Source organism: Nasonia vitripennis, chromosome 4 (assembly GCF_009193385.2).
Source record: "Nasonia vitripennis strain AsymCx chromosome 4, Nvit_psr_1.1, whole genome shotgun sequence".
NCBI lineage: Eukaryota > Metazoa > Arthropoda > Insecta > Hymenoptera > Pteromalidae > Nasonia > Nasonia vitripennis.
Window position 1 is genome coordinate 17,201,235 of NC_045760.1, and position 21,611 is coordinate 17,222,845.

General features: G+C 51.2%; 1 protein-coding gene across 5 annotated transcripts in view; it reads left to right on the forward strand.

Moving 5' to 3' along the window:
• The window catches only part of LOC100117144 (homeobox protein homothorax), a 326,708-nt gene that overhangs the window by 188,709 nt on the left and 116,388 nt on the right, over positions 1-21,611 (forward strand). For all 5 annotated transcript variants that reach the window (XM_031929885.1, XM_031929884.1, XM_031929888.1 and 2 more), the window contains one exon: positions 4,129-4,277. In XM_031929885.1, coding sequence (XP_031785745.1) covers positions 4,129-4,277 — 149 coding nt within the window. The remainder of the gene's footprint in view (positions 1-4,128; positions 4,278-21,611) is intronic.

Genomic DNA, 21,611 nt, shown 5'->3' on the forward strand with positions numbered 1-21,611 from the left:
GGACGGAATTCAATGCCGTCACAAAGTAACGAGGCTTTATTGCGCGAGCGCGGGAACGAAAAATTTCGCGTAGCGCAGGATTTGCCGAGCACTTGCGTACCACCGAAGTCGAATTCAATGCGCCACGGCTCGATTCGATATTTAAATTCACCCCGAGCAACGGTATGACTGAATCGCGACGCCGCACGGTTCGTTGCTTATTTTCTCTAGGTGTCATTGCCCAGCCTCCCGCCGATCGAGTATTAATTCCCCGGGTTTATTCTTCGAAGAGTTTTGTGTAGCGGCGGCTCAAATTGAATCGAGTTATTTTATATGCAAAGTGGAATAATGCAGAGCTGCGAAGTATTGCTCGCGATTCAATTAGTATGCTTTAATTAAATGTTGCCCTTTACATGGCTTTGATTAAAATTTTAAGGGAAGGCAATCACGAGCTCTCGCTGCATTTTTATCCACGGACGCGAGACGACGGATGGAAAAAGAAAAGCGAGTTTAATAAATATTGCGGCGAGGGAGGCCGGCGGGACGAGGGGAGGGGGTATCCACGAGCGGCAGAAAGAACGTGTGGCCATGAAACGCGATATCCAAAGAGGCGTAGATATTTCTGCTGTTCTTCTTCCCCTTTGCTGCTTCTTCTTCTTCTCTTCGTCTTCTTTTCTCGTATTTTTCTTGACTCTCGTCTTTTTGCTCCTCGTTTTTATCCCTTGCTCGTTCGCATGGCGCAGCGTATAGCGTGGCAGCGAATAAATGTCTCGGTATCCGGTGTATACGCAGCTCGCTCCCCCAAATATCTCACTCTTTTTACTCCTTTTCGCATTCTATAAGTACTTTTTTCCATTCCATTTCCGTAGCTAATCTGCAGCTTTCCGATTCTTCGCCCCGCAAACTTTTCGTGCGTTTGCTCTACACTACTGAAGTTTGAGTGTTTTTTTTTAATACTTTTTCGTGGCTCGGAGAACGCGTTATCGCAAAAGCCGAACGTCGCTATTCGTCAGGATCGCATAGGATTTCGGGAGCCAACAATGAAAAATGACATATCGTCGGGAATCCAGCTCAGGGCTGCAACGCTGTACACTTCCCGTGCGCGCGCACGAGAGAGAGAGAGAGAGAGAGAGAGAGAGAGCTTATTTAAAACTCTCAGCTCGAGCGTCGGCGTGTAATCGGAAAGTCGAAGCGAAGCGAGGGGCAATAAATTCAGTCGATGATTTTTTAACTACGGAAATAAATCCTCTCGAGGCAAACAAAGAATTAACTGACGAAGATATTACACTCAATCTCTCGACGGGCGATTCGTCAAGTATCCGGTATAAATCTTGACGTCGTAGCCGAGAGAGAGAGAGAGAGAGAGCGAGAGAGAGAGAGAGAGCGAGAGAGAGAGAGAGAGCGAGAGAGAGAGAGAGAGATATAGAGAGAGAGAGAGAGAGAGAGAGCGAGAGAGAGAGAGGGAGATATATATATATATATAGAGAGAGAGAGGGGGGGGGAGAGAGAGAGAGAGAGAGAGAGAGAGAGAGTGGAGCCCGTTAACACCGGGGTGGCTTCCTGCATCAGCTCTCCAGCTCTCTATTTCTCTTTCTCGCTCCGCGGTGTCTCGCGGGTGTACCGAAGCGAAGTAGTGCTGTAGGGCTACAGCGGCTTCGACGAGATGGGAATTAGGTGGTTTATTTTCGTCGACCATATGCGAGGTTATTTCGACAGCGGTGGCGGCAGCAGCAACGCATACGAGTGAAAAAGAGGGCAAGAGTTTCGAAGTTAGGACCGTAAATAGAGCCTAGAAGCAGCGCTATCTCTCTTGCTCTATCCGAAGGAAGATGTCTCGCTCGCGCTGCGCGTGCTGGCGAGACGAAACAACCCACGAGCTCTTTTCGGCTTCGGGCGTTTCTCTCTCCTTTCTTTTCGTCGCTTTTCCAATCCGAGAACGGTTGCTGCAGTCGCGACCGCGCGAATTTACGATATTTACTCTTCGCTCCTCGCGGCCGCTGACGCGAGGGAGATGAGAGGGAGATGAGCCGTGCGGCGGAGAGATGACACACCGCATTGCGGTATCGTAAAGTTCCGAGGCCAATTGTAAATTGTACTCCGGCGAGTGTTACGCGCGCGCGCGCGTCTCTAAATTTAGGTGGCAGAGGGAAAGGAGGCTGCTCTTGATACACACGTGTAGGCATTTTCTCCTGGTGGGAAAGCTTGGGCGCAGAAGGAGCGAGCAAAAGAGAGAGAAATATGCGAAAGAATGGGAGAGAGAGAGAGAGAGAGAGAGAGAGAGAGAGAGAGAGAAGACGGGAAGAGAAAAACGCCTCGGCCGCTCGAGCGCAACCTATAGAGGGACGCATAAACGTGTAATTGACTGCACTTAAATCTCTATAACGCAGCAGTAAAAATGCACGAGCCGCTGCGTAAATCAACACGAGGACGATGTGGCGCTCTCTCGCGCGACCACCCCGCCAACTCTCTTTTCACCCTCTTTCGGTTTTTATTCCTCACCAGGGCTATATCGCGATACAGCTCCTTTTTCTCGAACGCATTGCGCGCGTCGTTAATTCATCGTCCGAATATTCCAATCAAGCCCGCGCTGGGTTATGGATTTTAATTATTCATCGACTACTCACGTTCCAAACGCTTCGATATTCTTTTTGTCCGTTGCTCGTCGCGAAAAAATAAAGGAATCCGGTGAGGGCAACTGCAAATCGGCAGAAGCACCGCATCTCGGACGGAGTCTCATCTGATAGAGAGCGGGATTATAAATGACCGAATCTTATCGTACGGTCCGCTTCCCAAGGTTCTATATCGCGCCGGAGAAATCGCCAAGAGAGAAGGAGCGAGTTCCTTTGTCTCTTTCTCTACTCCCTCTTCTCTCTCTCTCTCTCTCTCTACAGCATGTTTTCTTCGCTGTTCCTCACATTCACTCTGCCGATCCCGCTCCCTCTCTATCGCTCTCTCTCTCTCTCTCTCTCTCTCTCTCTCTCTCTCCGGATATTCACGATGACAACACCCTTCCTTCACATGCCAAGCAGTCTCGCATTCGAGATTAACTTTGAACTCGACGACGCGGGAGAAAAATACTACGGCCGAGATCGCGCCCGAAAATATTCGGATTATTCCTCTCGATTCTTTTTTCCTTTATTCGATCTCACGCGCGCGCGTGCTGTCGTCGTCTCCCGTCGCTGGAATTTCTTCTTTTATATCAAGAGAACAACTTTTTCGCGGAAAATAAACAGATCGTTAAAAGATTTCTCGAGTCTTCGTTTACTTTCGAAATATTTTCTCTGCAATGCGAACGCGAATTCCCGGAATTCGAATACAAAGCTCGAATCTAAATATGCAGTTGAACAAATGTTTAGCCTCGCTAAACCAATAGCGCCGCGTTCCAGTTCCTGTGGCAAATTCAAATCGCTGAAGCGTGAGCTCCGCTCCGTTCCCGTCCTAGCTTCGTAATTCTCAGTTTTTATCGAATGAAGGAAGCGAGAGAGAGAGAGAGAGAGAGAGAGAGAGAGAGAGAGGGGTATACTTCGGAGCTGGCTCCTCGACCAAGCGCAAGACCGTTATGGAGGTGAGAGTGCGCCTCGCGCATCTTGGACATTGGACAAAAAACTGCCCAAGACGGGAGAGAGAGAGCACACCTCGCGCTTTATCCTCGGAGAGACGCTAGACGAGCTCCTCGGTAATGGCGCTCGGAGTCGGAGAATGAACGGATAGAGCAGTCGGCCGCAATATACGCTCGACGGCAAAATGGTCACAAAGACCGGGTGCGGGCGGGAGAGGAAGAAATAGAGCTCTCGCTCTTTCTCGCTCTCGCCGATTGCGGTTAATTTGCTGGGCGAATCGGGTTAATGTAGCGAGCGGAGGACTATGGTCGCCGCGCAGTACTGCGACGCGCCGATGCCCAATCTTGATGCGACTTTCACGTTATTACGTCGATTTGCATCGTCACGCTGATAGAACAGACCCTCGGTGGCTTTTTTGCTGCACGGTCGCGCTTTAATCGCGCTTCTTGTTCGATTGTTGCGACTTGACTTCCGGTGCTGATTGCACGACGACGGCAATGCGAGAAGGGTGGTTTTTGAATTTGAAAATTATCTGAATAAAATGCACATTCGCATCGTCTAACGTCAAACCTCACTCTTACTGTTTCAGGCGACGCGAGTAACGCGAGTATCGGCAGCGGCGAAGGAACGGGCGAGGAAGACGACGATTCGTCGGGTAAGAAGAACCAAAAGAAGAGGGGCATCTTTCCCAAGGTCGCGACCAACATCCTCAGGGCGTGGCTCTTTCAACACCTCACGGTAAGCGAGCTTCTCTCTCTTCCTCTTTTATTAATAATCTAGCTCTCGATTCTCCAAAACAACGTCCCCCTACACTGTGTTATGCGTATCTGCTGGACTTTTTCTGTCGACGCTTCCTGTCCCCTCTCTCTCTCTCTCTCTCCCTCCGGTACATTCGACGATTTTCAAGTTCGCGCGTGCGTAGTACACACCGAGAGACAGACACCCGGAGGAGGACGGAACGAGAAAAAGAACTAGCACGACCGAGAGGGACGCACTTCGTGGAAGTGGTTTTTATATACGGCGAAGACGACGGCGACGCTATGCGTTTCGCAAAGGCTGCGCTGCTCGCGACGCGCAAAATAAAACGAAACGCGAATAAGAGCGAAATGATGTACAAAAAGAAAAGGGGCCATCAGCCGGGGGGGGGGGGGGGGGGGGGGCGACGCGAGAGAGTCGACGACGCGCCGATGGCTTGTTCGAAATCAGCGTTCCGCGAAGCGTCGCGTTCTCGTCGAAAGCTGCTGCTGCACGTTCCCTTCGGCCGTGTGAAATTCCAGCGTTCAGCTGGTAAAAAAGCGCGATAGCAGCGCGTGAAATTGTTGCTTCTTGTTTGAAATCGCGCGTCTCTCTCCCTCTCTTTTCTCGCGCGCGCTTTAATTAAACGGCCTCTCACTTCTCTTTGAATTAAGAGGAATGCCCTGGAGTACTGAGAAACACTCGACGGACGATTCGATAATTGGCGTTTAATTAGCCTCGAATACTTTCGACTTTGAGAAAATTACATTATATATCACACTGTACTGGTTGAGCAAACTATCGACAAAGATCGAGTGCGCAGCCAGCAGTCGCCGGCTGACGTCCCGTCGGATAATCTCCCAATCTTCTAATGCAGAGATAAGGAAAGTTACCCCTGCGCGCGGTCCTCGCTCGCAACCCCCGGCTCCACATTCACCAGTAGTAATCCGAGCCGCAAAAAGCACAACGCGATTTAACAGGCGCGCCGTATTAACTTGCCCTGTGTGTGTGCGTCTGGTACATCAGGGCCGTGCTACTAGCGCGAAATTTCATTACAACGGCCCACATGTCAGCGGTCTCTCCTGCCAAGTGAAACAAAGAGAAGTTGTGCGCGGCGAGAGAATTTAGTTTCGATGTAAAGATAAATATGGATTTTAATTAATCTGGCGCGTATTATGCGATGCGCGCAGAATGACGGACAAAGCCTGGAGCTGTGCGCGCAGAGAGAAAGCGAACCGCCTCGTGGATTTCGGCTACGATCGGTTACCTTGGTGAGCTGTAGAGGGTATAGATTGTAGAGTATATAGCGAGGGATATGCAGCGGAGGGGCGTGCGCGCGTGAACGCGGGTAATCATATTGCAGCGTCGGTTAATGCCATTATTGCCCAATCGGGGGTGGCGCTGAGGGCTTCGAGAGACTCTGCCTCCCTCAATCTCCCGCTCGCAGACTGGGCTGCTCCGGCGCAAGCCGCCGCTGGCTGTATTGGATATGACGTCGGCAACATGGTTGGGTTCTTGGCTTTAATGCATGTGCAGCGCGCACGCGTTCACGGCTCTGGGTTAACTATCGGGGATCGATCGGCGGCGGCGGCGGTGGCGCAAAGAGCGGGAGAGACGGAGCCTGTCCGCCGGTAATCGAATCGGGCTTACGTACTGGGCTGGGGGGTCGACCACGAGGAGAAAGAGAGACTCCGAGAACGGCGTTGGCTCATGGTCCTCATAATAATGATGATAATTCCGAAATTTGAGAATACACTATTGCGTTGTACTGTACAGCCACACTGCTGTGGATTAAATCGATGTGTCTTGATAAATATTTTATGCAATGTACACACGCTCGTGACTCGCCCCCGAACCTCTGCATGCAGTGTTGAAATGACCAGGGAACCGCGGGGTGAAAACTTCCGGACGAGGCGCTACGGTGGGGGACGCGGTGTCGGGGTTCGCATCTGTGCAACGAGGAGAATCATGAAAAAATCCTGATCTTTGATGACAAAAATTTTGTCAACGCAAATGCCTCAAGGTACAATGCCGTTTATATGGAGCGAGCGAGAGAACGAAGGCAGCCTTGGACAGCTAGATGTATGAATTAAATTAATTCGATGCATCTGGAACCCCGGCTTCCTCTTTCTCTTCCCTCTTTTCGCTCCCGCTCGTCGGCGCGCATTTGCACTGACCGCGTGCTCACGTATGCGTCTCGTTTCTAGCTGGTTTGATTAAATTTCGTTCCTGTTACTCGGATTGCGCGCGCGGCCAGCGAAATATGCGCGTTATACCATTCTGCGCAGGCGCGGAAATTTCTACGCGAGTTTTTCGCCCTCATTCCCATATACGTCTCGTTACAATGCGCCAATAAAAAGGGACGATTGCTCAAGCGATAAATTGATGAAACGCGGCGCGCGGGCGCTCGCTCACGACAACCGCGATGACGAATGATTTTGGAAAATTAAAAATTTTCCCGCCAAGAGCAGCCCGCTGCCGCGGATTATTTACGGCTTTGTTTTCCATACTCTGTTAAATTTGATCGCCTCGTCCGCGAATCGTGCACACTCTCTCGTTATACTCCAGATCGGCTTTTCCAATTTCACGGGAGTTTCGAGTTTTGCGGGAGCGTGCAGGGTTGGAAACGTTCGCCTAAAATTAGCAGCCGCACAATGGAGTATCCAGCTACGTAGATTTTTCAAGTGCCCCGCGCGAACAAAGAGCTCGCTGCAGAGTGCATTGAAAGTTTCGCGCACTTTTCGACGGCAGGCGCGAAGCGCTTTCAAAATTAGAAGAAAGAAGCGTTCATTCTGGAGCGAGGTCAGGCGTTGCGTCAGGCTTGTCATTTTGAGAGCTCGCAGCAACGCGCATCATATAGCACAGCAGCAGCAGCAGCTCCGACAACTCGTTCCGCGGAGTTTAATTAGACAGAAGAGCGCGCTCGTCTGTGTGTACGTACACATCACGCGGGCGGCTTGTATCTCCCATATACTGGCACCTTCTTCTCTTTCTCTCTCGCTCTCGGGCCAAGTTCATATTTTCCACCTATGTGCCTTAATTTCAGCGGCCCGTCACTCTTCTGTCCCCCGTTTAGTGTAACTCTCGAGAGCCGCTGAAAAGTTCCGCCGGCCCGACGAGTTTAATGGAAAAGTTTAATTATCAGGCGCGATTCTTCTCCACTTCACTCTGGAAATGCTAATATCAGCTTCGCATTTAATCTCGACTTGTTTATTCTCGTTGAGTCTCTAAAATCCTGATGGTTTTCACTTATTCGAAAAATCCACTTTTGTCCATCTCCAAGCGTCGCACGGAACAGCCGAGATATATACTCCCGGAGCAGCACGATTCTTCAGCGGCTAAGTGAAAGATTCAATTTCTGGGCGTCCGTGCTTTTACAACGCGCCGCGCGCGGAAACGTAACGATCGCAATGATTTATTCGGTGCGCGCGAATTTCGGCGATTCTTGAAATTGCCTGCGATCGCCTCGCTCTCTCCACAATCGCGACCACATATCGCGGGATTAGCTTGCCAGCGGGGGAGCTGGAAGATTTCTCTCTGAGGAAATTTATAATCCATTTTAATTTACTCGCCGCGCGCAGCTACAGCGATCGAGAGATATATCCGTTTTGGCTTGCAGCGAAGAGACCATCCCTTTATCATAGCTCTTCCGCTTTTCTTAAATCAATGAAAATGCTCCTAGGAATTACAGTCGGTGCATCGACGGCTGTGCTGCGTGTGTATGGCTTTCGATTATGTACGAACTTGACATTCCGAAAATTGGAATGCCTGTATCGCCGGAACAAGCCCATGGTAATTTAAAATCTACGCCGCGCGCACTACTTTCTCTATGCGCTCGCGGGATCGGGAGGAGTCGCGACGGCGGCGGCGGCAGCGCATGGATAATGTAATACGAGATATTGCGCGACGAATTCGCAGGGATGAAATCGATCAACTATGCTGATTGTAAGAAGATCCGGGGGAGAATTTAAAGTGCAGCAACCGCGCTACGAGTTTATAGACATGAAGAGCAACGGGAGCTCGTGCGCCGGATATCTTAAACAATTTGCATGAGCAATCATAGCGGCAGTTTTTTCGTCCATAAAGGGGCTGCTATACCGCTGCCGTCGTCTTTCCTCTCGCGTCTCCCGACTGGCGCGCACGCCGAGCGTTTTATGCCGCCATAACCGTAGCCCGGCATGGCCTACTTAGATCTCGTATCGCGAGGCGCGCTGCCGGTGCGCGGCCCGGAAACCTGACATCTATTGTCCCCGCGAGAGCTCCGAACTCGCTCGAAATACGAAGTTGCGCACGGACGGGGACAATACTTGCGCGGCTCTCGCGCGACACGCTCGTTGTCACCCTATCGGCACTAAAGGACGTTGAGGAGACGTTTGCATACATCGACCGGCAGTTTTCCGCCCGAACAAATCCTCGAGGGCTCCGCGCAAAGTCAATGCACCCCGGACTGGCTTTCTTTCCGCGCTCGTGTTTACGCGGGCTGCTTTTCCCCGCTCTCTCTCTCTCTCTCTCTCTCTCTCTCTCTCTCTCTCTCTCTCTCTCTCTCTCTCTCAGATTTTTCTCGCGCTTCGCCTATTCTCTGCCGGAATCCACGACGGTATTCGAAACGTCCGCGCCCACGCGCGAGGGAGTTATTTTTCTCGTAGCTGCAGCCACCGCTGCTGTACCTTAAATGCACTGTCTACCGCGGGGTCGTCGCGAATGAAATTTTCTGCGCCCTCAGAAACGAATTTGACTTACGTCCCTGCGTCTTGTTGAAATTTTACGTTTCCCTGATGAAATTCACAATAGCGAAAAAATCGCTCCGCGTGGTGCGGCGCATCAACAGAATAGAGCACAGACAATGCAGTCGTTGAAAATAAAATCGACGCGTCGCGTATAAATCAGGCTCGAATAAGACAAGCGCGCTGAGGGCTAAAAATCGGCGCGCGTCCAAGGCCCGCCGTCAGGCCGACACACGCACGCGGCTCCGTAGAAGGGTATACGTGCGTACGCGTTTTTTCGCGCGACGTGGGCCGGCACGCGGAGCTGTGCAGCGGCCGTTGTTGTTCCCCCGCGGGCATCGAGGCCGGCGCACAACAATGGTTGTACGCATCAACATAATTACAGTCTCGCGCTCTATCCGAATGAGTCAGAGGGGAGGGTGCAGCGCTCGCGCGGCCAAGAGGAACGTGTGCGTGACGACGGCCCAGCGCTTGCATTATATTCAAATGTAAGGCGGCGCCAGCGCGCAGGAGAGACCGGGAGAGAGAGAGATAGAAAGCGAGGAGGCCTATACTCCTCACCCGCGGCCGCCCGGGGGCTGGACGAACCTTCCGTCACTGCCGCTATAGCTCCCGATACTATGATGACGGAGAGTTGAACGGCCAGACAAAAACTGCGGCAGCACACGCGTACAACGGTGAAAATACGCCGAGCACAAGTTCGGCAATCTCACTGCGGAATTTTACTTCTCTTACGAAATAATCGCGTAATCCGTAGCTCGGAGCCATGGCGCGACTGGCTCCCGGGATAAAAGAGGGAAAGAAAGAGCATCAGCTACTAGCTCGCAGTGTCCCGCGCGAGTTGCTCGCAGATAATTGCAAAAAACTGTACTTCCTGAAAACGATCCTGGTACCACCATCATCCCGCGCGCTGCCGAGGACTTCTTTCTTTTCAGCGGCAGCAACGACGACGACAGTGCGCGCTAGCTCGGATTAGAGCGTTTTCCTCCCGCGACAGCTTAAGCCTCCATTTTTGCGAAATTTATCGCCTTTAATCCCTCAAGCTCTCCTGCCAACGAGCTTTTTATCTTTCTTTTTCTCTTTCCGTATACCCCCAACCCTGACCCTTCGCTCTTAGCTCAGGTCAGCTCGCCAGCTATATATTCGCCTGCTTCTTCTCTATCGGTTTGTCACTGAGAACTTCGATAATTTGAGGGCCCTCCCATTATCTCGAATGTCCATTCGTGGAAATTTCGCGAAAACAGACTTCGCCATGATAAAAGCCGGATCTTTACTCGATTCTTTCTCTAATCTGCCTTGTAATCTTCGAGCAATACGCATATGCAGTTTTGCGTACAAACACATTGTGGCGGTCTATTAGCTCTAATGATCGAAGAGCCTCTCTATTTTCAAACGATTCAAGTGAAACTTATTCACGCGTCGCTGACGATTCTCATTCCAGGAATCGGAATGACTAAGTGCGCTGTCGCATTATTCCCGCAGGAAGCCGTGGGCAGACTCATTTCTCTTCGAGCTGTCAGGAACCCGTTTATACGTTCGTAATTCTCAGTGCCGGCGCTTCGCGCGTGAGAAGCGGCGGCAGAAAGAATGGCAGGGCGCGAAAGGGGCAGCAACGCTACTGCCTGGCAATATCCTTTAAATTAATCCAATTATGCATGCCGAATACGTATGCGCGCGCGCGGGACTACATTAGCACCCTGCTCGGACCTCGCAGCAGCGACCTTGGGTAATGGACGCGAAACACACTTGCAGCCACGACCAGAGTCCATCCATATGCAAAGGCTCGTGCGCTCCGAGGATTAGTTGCCGCGATTTCGTGGACCTCGATCGTTTGGAAAATGCCGCGACGCTTATAAAGCCGTTGCCTCGGCACTAAAGCCTTCGTCCAGTCGCGTTGACTTTACTGACTTAACTGCGGCAGTCGTTTCACGTCGAAATACTAAGAGGCTGACGAAAAATCATCCTCGTTCCGCATAAACACCCTTGAAGGGCTTTAATGCACTTGGCGATGACCTTTCTTGGCATCGAATCCGACCGAAAGGGTAAAAGGAAGTCCAACGCGCGATCTCGCGGTTCGCGATAGCATCGTTACTCCCTCAACTTTTTTTCTTTGCTCTAATGCACACGCGACAGCTGCAACACTTGTGCGATCACATAGTCCGTGTATGCAGCGGTGCATACCTGCTCTCAATGTTACATGTATACACTTGACGCAAGACTGTCACCAGCATGGGACGGCTTAGCTATTTTCTCTGTCTCCCCCACCCGGCGCGTCGCTCGATAATGCGAAGTCCACCGCGCGGCCTCGAACCCCGGTCGCCGCGTCGTGGGGTGACTCGCGGATTATATTATTCACAATACATTAAGCACTTTCACGCAGCGGCCCTGGGAAACAGACTCTCTCCTCTGGGGTGGACTTTTGGCCGGCCTCCCTGCATGCCCGATAACCCATGCGCCCATCGAGTCATCGGCTGCCCTTGCTGATGGGATTCGGAGAGAAAGACAGATCGGGCGCAGCTCCTCGGCTCTCCAGCGTAATCGATAGCGCGCTACTGCAGCGCAAATGGCTCGCGCGATGGCTTTTATGAAGTTTTAATGACTCGTACACGCGGTATACAGGAGACGGAAACATCCGATAATTTCGAAGGGCAGAGCGCGCGAGCACTCGTTTTTGCTGTTAATCTTCCGCTGAGCCACTGTATTCGCGGAGTACAACCCGCGAGCGAGATGGTATCGTCCGAGTGTAAATTGCGTTCGCGAAGAAGCCTATTTGATTTGCGAACAGATTGAGGAAATGCGCGCGTTACTCGCGACTGGCTGACTGGCCGTCGATCGATACATTGCGAGCAAATGCATTTCGCGATCCCTTTGTTGTTCCCTCGGCCTTCTCTCCCTTCGCGCCGAATGCCCTCCATATCAGCGAGGCTCTGCGGGCGTTAACATATACACTTCCCGCTTCCTTCGCTGCGCTAGCAATGCTTTGGAATATTAGAAGAATATCACTTTCCTGAAGTGCATTAGGAGAGAGTGTCTATACTTCGTTGACGATGACAAATTCAAGGGGAAAAGCCGAAGGGTCTGAATAATGAAGGCGGCCGAGCTTATCGCCGCAGTATCCGCCGTTGAAAATTCCATGTGATCCTGTACGTCCGAGAGAATATGATATAAAATTCAGGCAGCAAACGCGTCGCCGGGAGCCCAAGGAAAGCTGCAGCGGCGGCAGATTCGAGCCGGCCACATGTGTGTATAGAGTCTGCGGCATTCGTATCTTCTCGCCCAGGATTACTTGACCAGCGAATCTCCGGTGAACGTTTAATGGTCCCATGGGGGGTAGCGTCCCTCGTAAATACTGATACCAGTCTTATAGAAAGCTCGCCTGCTCTCCGGGACTCTTATGTGGGATAGCCGACACGTCGATGGCCGCACGAACACTAATTCGCCGCCTCGTCGATGTCCGCGCGGAGCATTAATACTGCGCTTCTCCCGTATGGGTATACACGTATACATCAGGTGCTCGCTTGCGACTCGCGCTGAATAATTCATGCCGCGAACGGCTAGATGTTTCAAATCGTGTGCCCCTTCGCTGGTCATGTCTTTTTTAAAAACGCGCATTTATATTTCACGTTGTGCGAATGACTCCTTTTCCGTAGGTGCACTTTTGATGCGTTGGATCTATGATTCAGCGGCCGTACATGACAGCGTACCTTATCATTGAGTCATGTGCGAACGTCGAAAACTCATTTTTCCGTATCCGAGTGTAGTCCGAGTGCGGCGCTTATTTCTCGCTTTTAATTCGCCTCGCACAAATCGAAATAAACGCACGATTATCTAATAACTTCAGAAGCACGATCCGAATAAACAGGCGGCTGCAGCAGTAGTCGCCCCGGCGCACGGCTTTATCCTGCATAATAAAATCCAGAGTTCATTCGCGTTGGGAAAATCAGCTCTGTCTCGATTAAACCGTGCGCGAGCGATCGAACTCGCGCATTGCAGAACGCGCTCGCGTTGTACAAACGCTGCAGACAGGGGGGCAGCTGAATTTTCATAGAACTTATCCGGCTGACATAAATCGCGCTCGGCCGCGAAACGAGCGCCGGCGAAAGAGAGCCGACGAAAGAGAGGGAGGAGGCTACGCGCGTGCCCGTCCGATTGGTCCGTGCCGATTGTTTTTAAGCGGCCGATCGAATTTATGGAACGGCCTCCACGCGCACTGCACGGGAATCGCGCCGTTAATTATTTCGCTCGATAAAAATACCCGCAACGGATTTCGCGTTCTCTCGCCGCGGCGAAATATGAACGCTATGCTCTCTCGCGTGCCCCGGCCATTTTAATTCTGAATTAACGCGCCGCGAGGATGTGTCTGTGTGCGTGTTTGTGCGTGTCTCTGTGGTAGCGGCTCGGGGCTGTGGAAGTAGCTGCTGCGAGCACGCATGTCACGAGCTCTACTTTGTGATTAATGTATTATTAATTATAATTATGAATGCACACTCGCTCGTTAATTGATCACATCGCGCTGCCAAGTTTGAATTCTATGAATTATAAAATACTTGACTGGCGCAATATCAGTGGCGATCGCGTCAGCGATGGTATGATCACGTTCACTGCTCTCGCTTTGTTCAAACTGCGTGAGTATTTTTAAAGCCTTATTCGCGCGTTATGTATGCCGTTATCGTTGCAATAGGTATATCTGATGCAGTATTACAACTGGGATCAGTCGAGTTTTATAATAAGTCCTTTGAATTCAACGTCATCGGCTTGATTCGAATTCCCGCCGATATAACGCGATGCGTTTTTATTTTTACGAGAGCTTCGCGGCCATCGAGACCGATCGAGATTCCACCCGATAAAAAAAGGCGCAGCATGGAATATCGGAGCGTACGTTTTAATCCTCGCCGGCGATTATTTATGCACCGGAGGTGGAATTTCAATCCGCTAAGAGTCCGCCGCCGGTGCAGAAAAGAGAGCAGCCGCGGATCATCGGCTCGCGACGTCCGTGTCGAAAGGCCGCGAGACGAGTTGATACAGGGAGGGAGGGAGGGAGGGAGAGAGTAAGCCCCGTTAAGTAGCGCAAAAATCGAACCCGACGCGTTCGCGGCATTCGCGACGGCTGCTTGCGCGAGAAGAAACGTTGGATCAAAGGCGTGCAGAAGCGATTAGGTGACTGGCTACGCGCGGGAGCGGCGAGACAAAGAACTCCGGAATGCTGCTTATTTTCGACCATCGGGCTCCTAACGATGTTAATGGATTCGGGATGCAATTTTCTTTTCAAAGTCTATCAGCGCCGTTTCGATGCCTCCGACTCGACTTTTTCTCCTTAATCACGCGATGCTTTTCTCGCAGCTCGCTCGACGATAAATAAATAACGCGGCAATATCTCGCTCGGCTAATTTTCTCGAGCGATCGAAACCTTGACGAATCCTCCGACAAACATTTTCCCTCTTTTTCTCTCACTGTTCACAGAGCATTGCCTTTCCGCCGTATCTAGCTCGACTCTCTCGCTAACTATACACATCTCACTGGTGGGGCGACCCGACCATCCTTTAATTCAGCCTGACAGGTGAACCTCCTCCCCCGCCCCCAAGCTGCTAGCTATCCCTCGGGGTAAGATAGATCCGTTCTCGGGATTTCCTACGGGATCCGCCGGATCTTATATCACGAGCGGCCATCTCTATATAAGGAATCCCATCTCTCACTTCCCGGCTGCCGCTTCTGCTGCTGCTGCTGCTCTCCTACTGCTGCCACGGCTCGCGACTTCCGATGCGCTGATCAGACCTTATGGTCCTCGGGAACGTTCACTGGAATGCGACGTACTTCGGCTCGATCGACTTCGCTGCTGCTGTTTACTCCAATTTCCCCCGCACATTTTTATTCCCAGCGAGTCGCTGCTGCCTTGCTGCGCCAATACGTCGAGATTTATCCTCGAAGCATATCGAGAATTAGAAAAAAGAACGATATTGTCGTCGGATTAGGTAGGTATACACATCAGAGCCAGTTATAACACAGTAATAGTTCGGCCGCGGAGAGGACAAATGAACGATGCACATTATACATACGAATGTATTAAAGTGCATTATCTGGCGCCAGACCCGATTTTGCGCGGCGTCGCTCGTCGCGCGGGTGCATTCTGGATTTGTCTTGACAGTTAAACTCGTGGACGAGCGCGAGATGCGCGCATGAATTATGCGCAAGCGCCTTCCATTCATTAAGAGCTTTTGCGGCAACGGGCATCTCGAGCTTTATGGAATTAATGATTCGCCGCAAGCTACGAATAAATTAAGAGGCCGACGTCAATGGCCACGTGTATAACACACTGACTTTTCATTTATACGGAATTGCCGATACGCCGAGTTTTTAAATTTGCGCCGATGTCGATTCGAGATTTGCCTGCACTGCATTACATTCATTGTAGACAAACATCGACTCCAACTGGCTTCCAGCACCGCGACGTGTTTCGCCCGTATTCCAGGCCGCCGCTGTTAACTAAATTTACCAACTGTTATCGAATCCCTCTCGTATGCTGCTGGACTAGAAGCAATGTTCCACGTGAGCGTACTGCGACACCATCGTTGCATGGCAAGTTTCGACGTCGCATTACGACGAGCGCAGCGTGTCGGCTTACCGCGTAGTTTTGAGCCCCTAATGCTTACACGGCCTCGCCTGGCAGTAAGCTTCGGCAGAACAACAACTATCTCCTCTCCCGGGGCCATCTCGCCTCGCGCTCCGTCTTCAGCATATAGTTACGTATAACTATACACTCGGAGGGCGAGAGCGAGTTTTTGCGGGCGCATAGTGATAGGCCGCATTCCGCGAGCGTCCAGTAGAGGGGGGGGGGGAGCAGGTGAGAATGAGCTCGCCCCGGCTGCATGTGCCTCCGAGGCTTCTGCGGGAGCAGCGCGCAGCAGCGGCGTATGCGAGCAGAACTCGTGGCGCCCCATCGAAATTCCGATCTGCGCGAAAAATCCTGAGACCGCCCGACGAGCGAGCCGCCGCGGCGTTTTCTTGCTGCGAGATTCCTCCAGATTGCCTCGGAACATAACGACGACGAAAGAATGATTTATGGGGAGGCCGTTATATTTGGGGGATCGCCGGCGTGCGCTTCTTCTGTATTGTATTCTCGAGATTCGAGCTCGCAGTAGAATCAACATTCCGCAAGCGTGTTTGCATTACTAAAATCTCGCCGGGGGAATTTCGTCTAATTATATCAAGAGCTGCTTTTACGTTAAGCGCGCTGAATTAAGGATCCGGAAGTGCAGCTCTCGGTGTAAATCCTCGCGAATCAAATGGAATCAGCACAACGAGATCGGCTCGCGTATCTAAACGAGCGCAGTTTTACTCTGCACGGAGATAGCAGGAAAAAGCCGGCTTAAAGCATTGAGAAAAAGCAGTAGCTAAAGCGGTCATGCATCTCCGGGCGAGCGCGTGCGCGTAGATAACGCATAAAACGCCGCGACGCGAATTAAAGTCTCTTTCTCTGGGTAGTTTCGCGCTGATGCTGTACACGCGAAGGCGATGCGCTCGCACAGCTGGTAAAGGTAATTGCGCCACGTGACTCCGTGTGCACGTACAGCCTCTGCTCTTTCGTTCTCTCTCGCTCTCTCTCTCTCTCTCTCTCTCTCTCTCTCTCTCTCTCTCTCTCTCTCTCTCTCTCTCTCTCTCTCTCTCTCTCTCTCTCTCTCTCTCTCTCTCTCTCTCTCTCTCTCTCTGTCCCTGCCGCGCGCTTTTCTCCGGCGAGCTGCGCCCGGCGCGGTTCCCACCCCCGCCGCCGCCTTCCTCCCGTGGAAACGAGCAACGAGCAATTTCATTACTGCTTAACGCCTGTCATAAATCTCCGCGGGCGCCCTCTTGCCCCTCTGCCTCAGCTGCGTACATTCTCTTTTGCCGTCTCTCTTTCTCTCGACCTTTTCCGCAGCTGCGGCTGCTGCTGCCGCCGCCGCCGTAGTCTCTGGAACTTCTTTTACTCGCTTGTTTGATGTTTTCACCTTTCTCTCTTGTTCTCCTCATTGTTTCATTTCGCTCCAAAAAGCGTATTTATTCAGCCGGCTGTCACTGATGCGCGTCTAATCTCACCCGTACCCCTACTACTCGCGTCACTCGTTTACTACTGGATCAATTACGTGGCAGGTTGGAGGTACTTTGGCCCTCGACAAACACCGCATTTTTCCGCAATCACGAACAAGGGATCCGAGGAACAAAACAGCTACAGTCAAAGACCGTGGCGGTCGTATATGCGGGGGACAAGAAAACCCTCTTGCGAACAGCTACCCTCCGGATATCGAAGACTAGCTGCGGACCGGCAGCGGGTATAAGGAAACGCGGGGATCGGGGACTGGACGCGGAGCGCGGAAAAAATTCACCGAGCCAAACGAAATATCAGTATACGTATCCGCATCCGACCGCAAGCTTCCATTTCCGGTCGCATGACCACGAGCAAGACGACGGGGGGCTCGCTATATTTCCGGAACATTTATCCCGGTTTATCCCGACGGCGCGGAGCGACTTGCTCGCAAGAAATGAGGCGAGCTACCCAGCGTTCCAAGATCTATGGGAACAGAGGAAAAAAAGCTGAATGTAATAAGAGACATGAACGCTGGATTTGACAATGCAGAATAAACTTGTTATATTGCATCGGTGCACTTCGCGAATAGTTTATTTCGAGATCTTAACTTATTTCCAATTTTCGGCGAACGACTGCGAACTCCGAGTAAATAGAAAGAAGATCTCTCTAGAAGGCGTATAAGAGCGCAGTTCGGCAAGCGGCCAATCAAATCGGATCGTCCCAAAGTCCTCGCCGCGGATGTAGGGATGACGTCGATCGACAGTCGCGGGCTGATAGCCTTCGCTCTATATATCTCTCACTCTCGATATTTTGTCCTCCTCCTCATAATTATTCAAGATGGTGCGCCTTTAATGGCCGCGCATAAATGAAATTATAATCGCCATTCTGGAACTCGTCAAAGAAAATTACCCTCTCCGAGACTAGCGCGAGCAAAAAACGAGACCGAAGGACTGACGCGCGCGCCCAGAAAAAGTCCATTATTCGCTATATATTTTTAATAAACAGCTCCAATCAATCGAAATGGAGTTTTGCATAAATTAGCAGGCCATTAATATGCTAATGAGCCTATGATAGCCTCGGCGACTATTGATCGTTATGTAACGGTTCGAGAGCGATCTTTTTGCCATTGGCGTTAATTTATGTAGCCAAGACGGGTATCGTTGCATAAAAGGAGTACAAAAAGTATTAGGTGCAGGATACAAATTCAGAAAACAGCATTTTTTTACGGATGCAAAATACTCACAAAGATATGCCGAGGCTCGCCGACGGTCGGGTAACGCGTGCTAATCTGTCCCAGCCTCGGCGTCTGGCGTGGAAAAAGCGGGAATGGTAGAAATGCTATATCCGCGCGATTTTAAAGCGCTTAACGAGAAGCACAGCAGCAGCGGCGGCGGCAGCAGTCCTCTCGGTCTTTTTCTTTTCATAAGTCTCGCCTCTGCCCGCCTTCCCCTTTTCGCATGTATGCCGCCTCTGTAGAGTTGCAGAAAAAAGACGAAGGGTATACGCGCTTCTTTTTTTGACGTCTACTGTCTGCGCTTAATCTCTAATTAAAACTCGTTAAGGGAAAGCTAAAAAGCTCCGCGAGCTTTCAACGCGCGAGTCGTATCTCAACAAACACTCGTGACCGCCTTTTTTACGCTGTGAAACGAAATGAAAATTATAAAGAAACTTGCTGGCAGGGACAATTCATGCATCTCGGCGGCTTTTTAACTTGTCTCCTGAAATCGTCGACCATTAGATACTAATCCGCCGCTGCGTCTCCCAGATCGATCCGAGAGATAGCATAGAAATCTCGGAGAAGAATCGACCACCGCACTTGTCTCTCTGTGAAGGTGCGACAATTACGGGACGTCTGAAAGATGTATCAGAAAAAGCGAGCGCGTCGCTAAGAGGAACAAAAGGCTCGCAGGAGGCGAAGTTTCGAAGAGTCTCCCGGACGCTCGTGAATAAATTAGAATTCGAGTATCCGCGTGATGTATAATGTAATGGATACCCCGAGGCGCTCTCTCGCGCGCGCAGCGAAGAAAAGGAGAGCCGCGGAGCGAGAGCGAAAGATAGAAGAAGCCAGCGGCGACTGTGAGATCGGGGCTTGATTAATTATTTCACTAACAACCGTCGCGCTGGACCGCGTGGACGACACTTCTCGGAACAGAAGGACTCTTTCGATATTTGACGCTCTGATCAGACAGTGCCCGATAGAGCGCCTTCGTCTTTTCGTCTATTCATCCGTCTCGACTCTTCTCGCGCCCCTCTCTCTCTCTCTCTCTCTCTCTCTCTCTCTCTCTCTCTCTCTCTCCTCCTTTTTCTCTTTTCAGCCTTCTCCCGCGTGCGTCTGATTCCTATCTTATCTCTTCGTCTCACCGGTCTCGAAGTCGAGTGTCAATGGGAGAGGACGTTAAATCAATCTGCTGACAATACCTCAAACGCCGTGATTAGCTCGTTGTGATGGCGCTGGGCCTCTTAATGACGTTTGCTCAGCCGTGGGAGAGAACATGTGATTCTCTCGCTGACTTGTCGGTATTTTTCAGAGCCGTAATGCTTTGAAAGTTCGTTCGCACCCAGTCATCGCCGCGGTCGAGCGTTGCTGCGTGTAGCTCTGCCGAAAGGATTTTCCGCACACGCTCTATGGTGGCGCTCGATGGACGCGTTGACGAGATTACGGATCCTCTCTTTACCGCACAGGCCCGTGTCTCCGAGTGACGATAAAAATCGGAGATTTCTGTCGTACACGCAAACAAGAGTCTGCTCCCACCACCCTTTCTTCCACTCGCTCTTTCTCTCTCGGAAATTTCGTCTCCCCATGCATAGCCCTGCTGGCGGATTTTTCTCTCTTTTTCCCCCGAAAGAAAGAGCGGCGGCTCCTCTCTTCCCCGGGCTTTCTCAAGGGATCCTACACCGGCTTCTCTATATACCGGGCCTTCCGATATTTATGGCAACTCGATCAAGTTTAGGATATCCCTGTGCGCGAGCTCTGACGCTGTCCTGTCGCCCGTATGGACCTCTGCAGCCGTTTTCTTCTCTCTCTTTGCTCGTTCGTTTCTCTTCCTATTTTTTACTCGTGTGTGAATGCGATGCTTCTTCCACGCTGTTTTTTTTCTTTCGTTGTTTCTCGGTCTTCTTTTAATTCGACTTCCTTCGGCCCGGGTTTCATTTGTGCTGCTCGGGGTCTTTTGAGAAGAATTCCGCTCGATAAGAAAGGGACGTGTTCTGCTCTTTGTGATTGAATAAAAAACTTTTGACTTTCGAGAAATCGCGCGACCGCTGATTTAGCGTAAACGATATCGCGGACCTTTAGAGAAACCACGAAATGACTTCAGGCTCGTTCCTCGAACCACTGACAATTCGTTTGTCCCGAGAACCTTGAAATTTGCAGTAGCAATAAAATTGAAGAAAAGCGAAAATGAAATAATTTGAAAATCACACGCGCAGCTCGTCCGATGAACCCGTCTCACCGCCGCGCGTTCGAGAACGTTTGAGAATCAGACATCTCATATCTCACCGCTGCTGTACGGCGTGAATCCGAAAGGATTTTTCGCTCGCGCGCATAACACACGGCGTGCGTGTGGGTATTACAGGTATAAAGCCCGTTTCGATTCCGCGCATCGATTCTCACGGATAGAGAGGTGTAATGCCAGTTCTCCTGAGAGACATATGGCGAACACCCGTTGAAAGAATAAGACGCGTGGAAGCGTGACGCCTTTCCTCCCTGCGGGCTCTCGCTCTCTTCCTCGGCGCGCGGCGAGCCAAGCTCCCGGCGAGGAATTTATTCGTCTCGGAAGTGCGACTGCGCCGCAAGGAAATAAATCGTGCGAGCCTTAGCTCGCTAGAGGTAGATCAGTCGAGAGAGAGAGAGAGAGAGAGAGAGAGAGAGAGCCGAGAAAGAGAAGGACGACGAGATGGATCGCGTCGATATACGCGCTGGTCGAAGCGGCCGGCCGCCATGTGGTCAGCGGACGAAATATGAAAACTCGCGGCTGTCGGCGTTCATTCGGAATTTCAATGTCGGCCGTTCTCCGCTTGTACACTTTCACCTTATATTCTAGGATCGCTGATATAGCTACTGCTGCTGCTACCGCCGCGGAGTTCGGGGCTTTCTTTTTTAATATGGGCGCAGTCGCAGTGCGGTAGCGCGCGACACGTATATCCTGTACGGCGATGGCTGCGCATAATCGTTGCATTAGAATTTCATGCTTTTCCGCGGGGCAGTGATGCATTGTTTGTCGAAAGGCGTGCTGGAAATATCGCGAAATTATACGGCGCTTATACGCATCAGCTGGAAACGGAATTATTTCGCTTTGGTTTGCTTCGTTCGAAACAGCTTCGACAAAGGGAATACCAAACGGATATGGTTATTGGCCTGCATATCCGCGGAGAAGATGTAAAAATCTGATAAAATACATATTTCGCGGCCGCGCTCGAATGGCTTTTTCTGCGCTCGACACGACTTAAAGAAGCGGGATCGCAAGCGAGAGCGCGCAGGCAATCCAAAAGACGAACCGAAATAAAAGGGCTAAAGAAGACGCGGGCAAGAGACTCCGCCGAGGAGAATGAGATAGA